General features: G+C 25.5%; 1 protein-coding gene across 14 annotated transcripts in view; it reads right to left on the minus strand.

Annotated features, from left to right (window-relative positions):
* Hipk (Homeodomain interacting protein kinase) overlaps positions 1–13,235 on the minus strand; it is a 36,635-nt gene that overhangs the window by 13,595 nt on the left and 9,805 nt on the right. For all 14 annotated transcript variants that reach the window (XM_035089108.1, XM_035089107.1, XM_035089102.1 and 11 more), the window contains exon 2: positions 1,406–1,735. In XM_035089108.1, the coding sequence (XP_034944999.1) occupies positions 1,406–1,732 (327 nt within the window). In that variant the 5' untranslated portion in view covers positions 1,733–1,735. The remainder of the gene's footprint in view (positions 1–1,405; positions 1,736–13,235) is intronic.

Here is a 13,235-nt window from a genome sequence, read left to right on the forward strand (position 1 = left end):
ATAGAATAGAAAAGATATTTCTTCAGTGTCAGAAAATTTAGATTCAAAGAGTAAAGTGCTTTTCTTAGAATAAATAAGTACTCTTCTTTATTCGAATCTATGGTATTTTGATAAAATAACTTGAATAACTTTTCTCTTTTTTTCATGTAAAAAAAAATTAAACTCTTATGGAATACTAGTTACTTTGAATGTTAATTCTGTAATGAATTCATGTTTTTTTTTTACTAGAAATTTATTTTTAATTGAAATTAAATAAATACTCTGATGATGATGATTTCTTATCATTTGTATTCAATTCTTTTACTTAAAAATATAAAATTGCGTTTTCTTTATCAGTTTAGTCATCATTTTTTGTATATATAAGCATTGGTTGATCCAATTTCTTAAAAACAATTTATAAGAAAATGACTTTTAGTTGAAAAGACTATACTAAGGCACAAGTTCGCTATATTTTCCATTATTGTATATCATAGAATTTAGGTTAAGTACACAATCAAGGCTTGACAAAGGTTATTTTATGGAATTTCGATTAAAATTTTTAAATAAAATCATTTTTTATATACAACATATTCCCGATGTTAACTAATATGATTAATGAAATATAAAGAATTTATAATTTCTAAAAAGATATTCTCATTCATGGTTTAAACATTTAAATTTGTATTCTATTTCATAACCTATATCTGTCAATTGCTCCAAAACTGAACTTTTCGATTGAAATTTAAATTATCTCATATAAATGGATACTAAAACAAATTTATAATATAGAAAACAATATTATCAATATTATAAAAGTTATTTTTAATTCCATTTTTAATTCAATATCTTGTCAACTTGAAAATAAAATAATCAAAATCAATATGAATTTTGAAAGGTAACAATTTACATTATTAAACAATGAATAAATGAATTATTTTATCAACAACATATTATTTTTCATCAACATTATCAAAGAACCTTGACTACTTAAACATTAAACTTCAATATTTCGGATAAATAAATATCGGATTAAAATTGAGGTTATAAAAACAATATTTTTCCTCCAATTTAGATAAAATAAATAAAACTATTCTCCATCAATAATACATTTTTACACTTTCTAGAACATTTCATCTCATAACAAGAAATTGAGATATATCATATATCAATATCTATTTTTATTAAATATTATAATTAAAAAAAAATAACCTGTCTTAATGCCTTCAATGATATTTGAACTATAAAACTTGTATACTAAAATTTACTGTAATTATTTGATAAAAACCTTTTTGGATGAAAGAAAAAAAAATCTCAGAACTTACATCATCAGTCAAAAACAGATATTTGAATATCAAGTAAATAAAAATCGAATAAATAAAAAAAATGTTTAAGCCACAAGTTTGATCATCGATAGTTGATGATGTACCTTCTGGCCACAGCGCTGGTACGTGTCTAAAAGTTTGATAGTAGACGCTCGCACCAATGTCTGCTGATTCGGGCTCTTCTGCAGCGCATTATTGTGCAGCGTGCCGAAAGCGGTGTTGGTACCGCTCACGGAGTACCGTTGCAAGCCAGGATTGTCCAATTGGTAGTCACCGGTCGATTGGACCAATGCGTGCTGGATTACAGGCTGGCTGACGTTGTAATCCAACTTACGCTTCTTGTTGTGATGGTGAACGGTATTATTACTACTGCTGCTGCTGCTGCTGTTGACGCTGCTAGTCTGCTGAGTTTGGATGAACATGTCACACATTCCCTGAAACAGTCAAAATTAATACTATTACTATGAGAATATGTATTGATTAAAGTAAAATTTATACAATTAATTACACTTTGATGTTAAACTGAACTCAAGTTTCACATATAATAGCTTTTAGCAGTAAATGATCAATATTATTTCAATAAACGTATTTTTGAATATAAATTAATTTGTGAATTTCCAATATATTGATTTTAATTAAAAATTTTTTCTAAAAATAGGTTTGTGAGTTGTTCTTATTTTAAATGTTCTTCCCAAGTTATTTGCTTTTTCAACTAACTAACGTGTTTTATCAACACTTCCATTTTAGACCTCATTTTTATATTTAGTATGAAGAATAAAAGCAAAATTGGTATTTAAGGTTAATTAGAATCAATTGTTTTTTTTTTTAATTCGACAAATAAAAGCTAATAAAAAACATAGTGTTCTTTAATCAAAAATAATGAACTTAAAATATTAGAAGAATAAATCTTTTTTATTGAAAAAAATATTGAAAAAGATTTTGATTCTAAGCTTCAACAAAGTCTAAGCATAAATTTGCTAGGTATTATACTTATTGTAAGTTATATGAATTGTTTAGACTACAAGCATAAATACTGATAATGTTTAAATATACTATAACCTTTGGGTACAGTAAATAGACTGCAATTTGCATTTAATAATGAGGAGATAGTGTTTAGATAAGCAATCTCTTGGACTAAACCAACGCAAAATTAGTCCTCGGGTATTAATTCTGTTTGCTATTATCGACACTCTATATTGTTAGCATTTGTGCCACATGATGGAATAACTGCTACGTTCAATATATGATTCCAAGACCAAACGTCACAGCTGTTGTGGTTAAGTTGGAAGAGTGCATGAGTGGAGATCGAGAGACAGAAACTCCAAGCGCCAACAGACTGCGATATATATCTCAAGTTATACTTTCAGCGAGTTCTCTTGAACCATAAACTTCGTATCAAGACATACATACATTGTAGCAACAATTGCTTACATAACTTTGTAGATAAACAAAAAAATGAGGAGAGATGGTAGTAGAACATGTCAACATGATAATTTAATAAATACTAAAGTTGTTTATTTATTAGATGGTGATAAACATTTTTTTGAATTTGGAGAATCAAGCTAGAAACATTAACCTCAGCCAAAGTTAATTAATCACTTTAGAGCTACTGAAAAATTGAATCGTTTTCAACATTCAGAACACCTTTGTAAAATAAAGTTTTTTTTTGAATTTATAACTTCAGCATCATCAGCAATTGCAGAACTCAGCATATTCAGTTCTATTTATACTAAAAGTTTGAGTTGACATTCAGGTTGAGTGAAGAATAAATAAGCATTAAATTTGAAGGAATTTTCGTACATTCATGTATGAAATTTTAGGACACTTAACTTTCTTTTTAAAAACTATCAAGAAGTGGTACTGTACATCAATTAAGCACTAAATGAGGACCATTTTGGGCTGAGTTATTTAAAAAATAGATCAAGTTTTAAAGAATTTTGAAAAAAAGTATCCAAGATTGGATATATTTTATTCTGGATTTTTCATAAAACTATAATTATGTATCATTAAAATACGATAAAATTGAAAACAAAATTGCTCCAACATGATGAAAAAAATATCCTAAAATCTCTAAAATATTAACGCTATCATCTCAGTACCTACTGCTATTAGTATAAAATAAAAACCAAGCACACAAAAGCATCTTTTATTCTTCCCAAACAATAATTGCTGATGAAAAACATCTTTAAAACATATCAAAAGCACGTTTTGTTGTCTAAAAAGAGACATGTCAAGTCAGAATGACGGTATTATGAGAATATACAAGCTTCTAAATTCATAGCCACGTGCATACATAGCATGTATAGATTGTGGTTAAACGGGTCATGAAGGAGAGTTTCCAAAGCAAGCATGTAATTATGCAGGACGTAAAGTAATTCAGTAAATAATTTTGTGCAATACAGTCTCCGAACGACGAATGCAATCATGCACAAAGACAATTCAACGTTACAGGGAGATATTCAGAGAAAATTAAATAATTATTTCCACACTCTAGAGATTTAGAGAATAGTTAAACTTTTGAATTGCTTATTTGAATGTGGTACAAGTTGAAGCAATTATCCAAAATGTATCTTTAGTCCAGTTTTCATGATACCATGTTAGAACATTAATGAATTTTCTGCTAAAGATCCTTGAAGATAATGATCAAGAAATAATGTGTAACCTAGAAAAAACCTAAATGGTCTCAATGCTAACTGATGATTGAAGATTTCAAGTGACAAACTCATCAATTATCTATATGTAATCGATCATTTCTTAACCATTCTGTACATTACAACGATTTTTATCCAGATATATCTTGCTGTTTTTTATTGACTTCAAACACATCAAGAACATGAATTATTTTTTTTTAATGAAAAACCTTGATACATACTCTAGAGCAGGTAAGTAAGTGTGCCACAAATATGTGCAGTACATTGGCTATCCGGAAATTTATATGGTAGAATCGATGCATCACTGAAAGAGGAAAAGTAATTAGCTATAAATCTTGAATTTCGAATGAGAAACCGTCATATAGCCACGAGAGAGGAGTATATTGAAGAGCACGTGGACTACTACTATGCTTGAAGCTTGATAGTTTTGACTTGGAATCAATATTCCCTCAACTCACTCATTCTCTGAATGTCAACCTGAATGCATTTGTTATTGCTTGCAGTTGAAGAATATAGAGATGAATTAATAAAAATTTTATAAGTTATATATTCTTGTCTGCAATTGTATTTTCAATCTTTGCTTTTGCTCTTTTTTTCTACAACTGCTATATTTTCTCTTGCAATCAGATACGTATTTTTTCATGGAACTTAGATCAAGATAGGTTCGTATACATTTGGTTAACATACGAATAATGAGGTTAATGAAAACAAAAGAGTATCAGTATGTGTGTGTATGTGTTAGGATAAGAATGTGTATATTTAAGAGTATTATTTAAAGTTTGGATTAATTATCTAAATTGATTTGTTGAAGAAAATATAAGAAGAGGAATGAATTATAAAATATTAGTTTTAAATAACAGATGAGATCTAAATTAAAAAGGAAATGATCTAGATTAATTTATAAATGATGCTAAAGTCTAGACTAATTTAAAAATGTTCCTCAGAAAGTGACGTAATCTGAGCTCGATATACAATAAGACTTAGTATATATATATATAATTCAAGTCTGAATATTTCAAAGGTTTTTCGTCTTACACGTGCGTGACCGTATGCGGCTATTGCCCCTGGTACCTTCCAATGTGAATTTTCAATCAGAATAAAAGTCACGGAGTTGTATTGAAGATATTTTGCTAACTTTTTAAAACGTTTGTAAAATATATCTTTACTTCACAGAATAATTTTGAATAAATTTCCTGCGGGAAACAAATAGGTTGATAAGTAAACAAATAAATAGTTTTAAATATAACAATGAGGTATTACTTGATAACATAATCATTTAATTAGCATAAAATGTAATTTATTCTAAAAGCGAGAAATTGTTAAATAAGACATTTTGTTCCTTGTTTTATAGATTAAATATTTCATAACAAAAAATTAATCAATAAAACAATTGAATTATTGGTAATATTTTTTCTTCATGACCTAAGCTCTATTTGTGCTATAAATGAAATACATAACAACTAAAGAACTTTCTAGAACATTTCATGTACTTTCCTTGACTATTTACCAACAATTATTGAACAAAAAACGTCCATATGTGGTATCTAATAAATATATTAATTAAAATTAAATAAAAATTAATAAGCTTTTAGTAAATCTAGAAACAATTCGAGTTTTTATTAAAAATTTTAAAGCTTTTTAGAAAAATTACGATTAAGTGAACATTATTTTTTCAAATCAACATTTTATATTTTTACAAAGTTGATATTAAAATGACAAAATTAATATATTAAATTAACAAAGGTTTGTAAAAATTGTTTAAAAAACATCATTTTGTCATAATTATTTTTTATAATTTAAAAAACTAAAGGCATATTTTAGTATACCGGATATTTTTATATTAACAATCTCTTAAAAAGTATTTCTATTATTATGGTTCTTATTTCCTTCTAATAATATTAGAATTTAATTAATTAATTCAATGCAGAGAATAATTCGTAATGTGTACTTAATAAAAATTGTGACATCTCAATAATTACAATCTAAAATAGTAAATTTTCATTATATTTTTTTATTTATTGCTATAAAAACATGATATTATTTTTTAGAGTTTAATTTTTATTTAATTATAACAAATATTGTTAAAATTCAAGCTCGGGTATTTTTCCGTATAAAATACCACAAAATATCATAAACTTTTTCTATTCCATCATTGTATGATAACTTCCTAAGCATAAGCTAACTTTTAATTATTAAAGTCTAATGCATAAGGAAGTGTGTAAAAAAACATATTATCATGTAAATAAGGATTATTTATTGTTTATTTTTAACAGTTATGATGCCACACATTTCCCTTTTCCCGAATTGGATAATTTCTCTGGCATTACTACATTGTGAAATATCCCAGCTCTTTCTCTCTTTGTCCTGCGCCCCTTTTTGCATCTCTCCCACGACTCCCTTGTCGACGTAGCTTGCACATATGCACTACTCCCGCGTTGTGCTCTAATTATAGAGAACCGTCAGAAATAGTGTGGCACAACATTACCAACTATCTGCTGCTCTCTCACAAGCTTTGGTTCCGGGCTTACATGTGCTAGTTACAAATGATTGTAACATGAGTCAAAACTCTTTTACACATACATACTAAATGCATATTGGTATAGTATAGACGATCGAAAAGTTTCATTAGATGTAATTAAATACTCTTTATTATTTTATAGAATATAGAGACTTTAATATATCGATTGTTTAATAGTATAATTATGTATTATTTCATTTCATTTTTTATGGTGAGGAGTTCTTTTAACTACCCAGGTTGGCATTGATTTAATGAACTTTTTCAAGTTGTTTGAAGTTGAAAAAAAAAGTGAAAGTTACAATAAAGAAGTTTATGTAGTCTGAATTTGAATACGTTGTATCTTGTAAAGCAAAAAATAAAAAAAAAAGATATTGATTAAATGACTTGGCGAAATAGTAACTATTTTTAGCACAAACTGCTCATCAATATAAATTTAACATTGAAACAAATATTCTGCGAGACAATGAAAAAATTTTAATGAATAAATTGATGTTTTTTATCAATGTTATTGTCTACCAATCATGATATTATATGCATTTAATTACAGTCAAAATATTTAATTTAATTGAATACAGTATTTGTATTGAATGTTAGTAAAAAGTAATGAATAAATATAAAAGTATGCTTTTATAGCATACATTTGGATTATTATATTTTTTTTTCAAAACGCATTTGATTAATTATCATTGAGATTCAAATGGAATCAGTTTACAATTTTTATTTATTCTGATGTAAAAATAGTTTAACAATATTCAATAAATGTAATATGAATAATTTTGGTATTTCATCAATTTTTACAGGCAATCAAGTATTATGAAATAAATATTTCTATAGAAACATTGGATTTGTATTTAATTTCAATTTGTTTACTTTAATTTTTTAATTGCTAACTTAAATTCCCGATTTTGGGTTCGTACAATTTTTAAATCTCAACATCTGATTATAACCCAACCACTAAAAGACCACTTTTCACAGTGTTTCATGAATGTTATTTTAATTTAATGACTTAAAGTTTTTAAAAGTTAATAACAATCGTGACGTTAGATAATAAAGTAAAATGAAGAAATGTATGTAGTGTATAAAACACGGAATTTCATCTCAAAGCAAACAACAAAAATGAATTGCAACAATTTAGACAATAACTCATCTCAAAAATATTTTCCTTTAATACTGTAATTAAATTTAAAGACACATTTATTCAGAAAGTGTCTGTAAACAGATGTGAGTTACAAATTTCAAGAATTTTCAGTACGAAACTTGTAAAGTTAGAGTGTCCTCGAAAACTTGTACAGTATATATAATAAATGGAGGACGAAAAGTAACGGAAAAGACTGGTGCAGCAGCAACAGTAAGAGTGAAGGGGCAGTTATACCGACCGGTACAAGTTGGATCCGCACGAATTGGTCTACTTGCATCTTTATATACATTAATGTTAATGCATATTCCCTTTAAAGCTATTCTCCAGTAGGCTTTACTCCTCGTTGTATGAGTCAACGGGTAGAACAATAATATCCGGAAGCATATAAAGTATATAGTAGGCGCCATGTCTCGAGTGTCACACTATTCCCTCGTGTGAGCACGTTCATTGTAATGCTACGACATATAGTGTAGGATACGACATGCTCTGAAGCCAATTAATCGTAAGCTTTGCAAGCCAGCTCTACATACTGACGTTTGTTACTTGAGTCATTTTGATAGTGTTTGTGTATAAGCAAGTACGGATCATTCTGTGCAAATGGCCAACTTTTGATCATTCAACTCCATTTATTAAGTCAACTAACTTATTTGGTTTAGAAAAATTATTATTGCAAGATTCAAATACATGCTAAGAATATTTTTACACCACTTTGTTTTCTTTTTTGTTTAATCATCAAAAGTAGAATTAAATTACACTGTTAGCTAGTTTTAATATTCATATTTCATTTTGCTAATTAGTAAAAACAAGTACCTCAGGTCATTCAACTTGTTTTGACTCAGTCTTAACAGTCAATTCAATCAACTGATGTGTCTTTTTACTTTTAACAGATAATAAGATAATCATAAATTCTAGATAACCTGACAATTATCGATTTTATAAATTAATAAAACGTTGTTTTTATTCAAGACTTAAAAGTTTATAATTTTTTTAGAAAAATTGATAATGTTAAATGTTTTTTCATCAATAAAAGTAAATTTCGATTTGTTGAAGCAGGTAATAATTATGAATGATTTTTTTTGGGTCGTCAATTATATATAATATAAATTGGCTATTTTAAATAATCACAAAAAAACATTGAAATTGAAATGTTGGGCGTACGTGTGGAGTACAAATGGATTAATTATGAAGATTGAAAAGGCTTTAAAACCGACTATATATAGTAATAAATGGTGATTTTAATTAACACAATTTTAATATTTAAACTCACGAATTATGGTAAGAAATAATCGGATTTAGTTGATAAGCTAAAGAGTATTTCAAAGTTTAAATATTCTAGATTTAGAATGATTATTGATTTATTTTCCGATCACACACTACTGTTTCATCAAAATTTCACGAGTAAAAACAGAATAATAAGAATTGATGTTTCTTTGACGCATGAGCTGACTTTTGAAATTTATTATCAAGTAAGCAAAACTTTCTGTTAGTTTTTATTGATTTTTTTCCAATGAATACAAAACAATATTTAAATTATTTTTATTTCTTTTTTAATAATATTCATTTTTCTATGAATAATAAAAAAGCTTTTTCCTCATATTCTAATTACATTTCCATTTTTATAACTGACCTAAACTCTGTCTAAAAATAATTTTAAGGTTGATTCTTCTTTTTTCAAGCCAAATATATAATATTGATGACTCGATCTTTATAATAATAATTTTAAAAAAATATTATTCAAAGCTGATTATATTATTTTAGCAATTATCATAAAATGAATTTATTGAAAAGAGGAATACTTCCATAATAGAATTTAATGAATTACTTAAAATATCGCAGTTGAATTTACGTCATTACTTTGATGTCATTATTATGTGATACTATTTTATAAAAATTAATTTATTATTTAATATTAAAATTGTTCAATGTAAAATATCTGTCACGATGTTTATTAATATTTTAATTAAATTCACCCAGAGAATAACAATTTTTACAATAAAGTTTTTCACGGAATAATTAATTTATATTATGAAAAAAGACTTCCGTCGGCTAATTATTATTAAATGTTACAATATTTTTCATTTTTAACACTGTAATAATTTGATAAAAAAATTTCATTCATGTAATAAATATTTAGTGACGTCTAAAATAATTATGATGCCAGCAAAAAATAAATACAACAATGCCAAAAAATATTTATAAATAAATTGTTGGGGTTTGTAAAGTTTTCAAACAATTTTCAGTCACACAATAATATCACTCGACAGTTGACATTGTCTAAACTCCATTAATAATACATGTGAAATAAACATAAACATCCACATGTATTTTATTTTTCAATATAAAATGATTTTTAATTACTTTTATAATAATAATAATAATAAACTTCTACGAAAAAAACATGATTCATAATATCAATATAATTATCACCATAAAAATAATTATTTTTATCAAATAATAAAACTAAAGTAACTTGGCATTTCAAGAATTAAAGTGAATGAAGTTGAGAAAACATTACATACATGTTGCTATAACGATTTGGTGACTCAAGGTAAAGTCATTGAGCCATGAACTCACTCAGAAAGTTGGAAACTTCCCTTATTCATAGTTTGCTGAATTATTCAAGTTGTTAGCAATTTTTCTTCAGCATAATTATTGAAAATAACGAAAGCTAACAAACAAAAATAATTCTTTTTCCCAATAATTACTTTCAAATGACGAAATTTCAATGTATTAATAAATATATTTATTGTTGTTGATGCTCAAAATACTAATAAATTAACATTTAAATCTTCAAATAATTTTTAATTCATTAAAAGCTGCCTTGAAAAATAATTTCATTCTAGTCTACTACCATATCTTGACCTTTTGAGTTTAAAAAAAAATATTACTTAATTCATAACAATGAGTCAAGAAAAATTCTATATCACTCATACAAATGTAAGGCGTTTTATTCCATCAGTAATTTTAATCTTTTATTAATAATTATTTAACATATGTGATATTATAATTTATGTAACTATTATTATTATCGTAGAAAGATCGACTTAGCAACATAGTTTTTTCCAAAACAACTATTTTGTCATTATCAGAGGATACCACACAGGTTAGTTAACATTTCTGACGATTTCATAACTTTAAAAGCAATAAAATAAAGTAATAAATGATATGACACTTGATAAAATTTTAAATTGTCTCAATAATATAACTGATGTTAAATCAATTGAAAAATAAAGGAAATTAACGAGTTTATGTATTGAAAATATACTAGGAAAATGCGTATGTTAAAATTGTAATTCTACTGTTTGTCATCTAACGAGATATATAATAGGATAATATTCGCTAGAATATTGTGTTGGTCGTTTGCGTCATTAATAACATGAACATGTACATTTAGTAAATATAGTCGTTTATCAGAGAACGTCTATTTAATATTAAACTTGATGGGGGGAAAAAAATAATGATTTTATGGAAATTTTTTTTTTCTTTTTTACTTTTGATGCCTTCTATTTCTATTATCTCTATCATCAATTTAAAAAAAATAATGAAAAGTGACATTTTTCTGACAAAAAAAATTACTTGAAATAAATTGTTGATCATAAAATGAAATTACGGTAATAAATTAATTGTTAATAATTATTTTGAGAAAAGATAAGTGAATACTTGAAAGTATATTTTTATAATATAGGAATGTCATATTTAAGTGATAATAATCAAAGTAAAAATAAAGTATTACTTTAAGAAGCACAAAAAAAAAGTTACTGAATCTAAAAATGATAAAAACAAAATACATTACATCATTGTTACATCATTTTTCATATTAAATCTAAGTTCAATTTAGTCGAAAACTAATATACAAAAGGATGTTACGTAAGACAAATGTGCATTGAACCAATAAACTTCTATAAGTCTTTGAAAAATGTTTATTATTATATATTTACTATTTTTTTTGTATATTTTGCATATATATAATATACATAAATAAATAAATAATTATATATATTTTATTAACATAAGGCAGACGTAAAATTGATAAAACTTCTTACACTTGAAAACATTTTCACTCTCTATCATCAATATTTTATTTTTCCATCGAGAAAAAAAATAGTAGGCCATCATATATTTTAAAAAATATATATCTATATCGTGTATTAAAATAAAAAATATCTCTTGTTGAGTTTTTTATATTTTCGATCTAGTGAATAGGGAAAGTTTATTACAGAAAAAAAAGCTTGATAAAACTTTAACAACTTGGCATTAAAATATACATTTTCTTACATTCTGCTGCGTGAGGAATTTTTTTGTAAATCTTTTATAGTAATACTCAACTTTATAATCAATTTTTTTTGCAACAAACACATTAGGCAATCATCATTTTTAATTTTTTTAGAAGAGTCATTACTGGATATGTCATTATGATAGTACACGTATCTAAATATTTAAGAGAAAAAATAGAAAATTGTCATTTTAAATTGTCTATCTATTATGATTCAGAATGTCAAGTAATTTTTTTTTACAATTAATAGATTATTTTTTATAGCTTAATTATAAACAATAATGAATTAATATGATTTTTGTGAAATGTCATAAGTAGTAAATTATTTGAGAATATTTTATGATCCTCTAGTCACGATCTTGATGATTGAAATATTTTTTTTAGAGTGTGAGTAAGAGAGGAGAATAAAAATGATACATTTTTGTATTATCTATAACGTGCTGAAGCAGTTATTGATATCTTCATTGAGTAATTCCCAGAAAATTAATACCACTATTCATTTCTATTATTAGTTAATTCATTTATAAAATAAAGATATTTATAATATCAACTATTAATAGTTAATTTATAACTTAACACAAAGAAGAATATTTAATGCCTTTTATTAAAGAATTATCTAAATTTTACTCCAAAATTGATCAACCTCAGAAAATAACATTTTTTATTAAAAAAAAATTGTTTTCAATTTAATAACATATTAAATAAATTTTTATATTTGTTGTAAACATTAAATAAAAAAGATTTAATTCTTTTTTTTGAAACATTGAAAAATATAGTTTCTATTCAAATCTTATCCAAATGATAGATATTTTGCCTTCACAACAATAACATCAAAATAAGTATGAATTTTTCCATAAATTGCAAACTATTACGTGAGTAAATAACATATCTAACAAAAAATCAAACAAGTTAATAATAGGCTATCCAATATTGTATTTGCTTAATGATATACATTACGACAGTATATTATTGAAGTTTTACTCCAATAAAAAAATAACTCGACACAAAGTATAACCTATTTTAAAAATAGCATTAAATTCATATCATCTTTTCCTCCTTTATACATACGTATGACTCTACGTACTTCAACATTAAACCAAGAAAATAAAAACACTGTGTAAAAAGAAACTTGCGTATCTGTTTGAAAAAAAAGGAAGCTACAGCTTCCGAGGAGATTACATTTCCGGGGTATTTTTTAGGATAAAAAGTCCAAAGTCACAATGGTCATTTTTTGTATTTTATTACTCTCTTATTCTTTATCTTATTTACAGCATAAATATTCGTTTGTCTCGTTGTTAAGTTCTACTAGTAAGTACAGTTAGAGTGATATTTATTTGCAATGATAGGTAGAGAA

The sequence above is a fragment of the Chelonus insularis genome, unplaced genomic scaffold, assembly GCF_013357705.1.
Source record: "Chelonus insularis isolate UGA/USDA-ARS -01 unplaced genomic scaffold, ASM1335770v1 contig_614_pilon, whole genome shotgun sequence".
Lineage (NCBI taxonomy): Eukaryota > Metazoa > Arthropoda > Insecta > Hymenoptera > Braconidae > Chelonus > Chelonus insularis.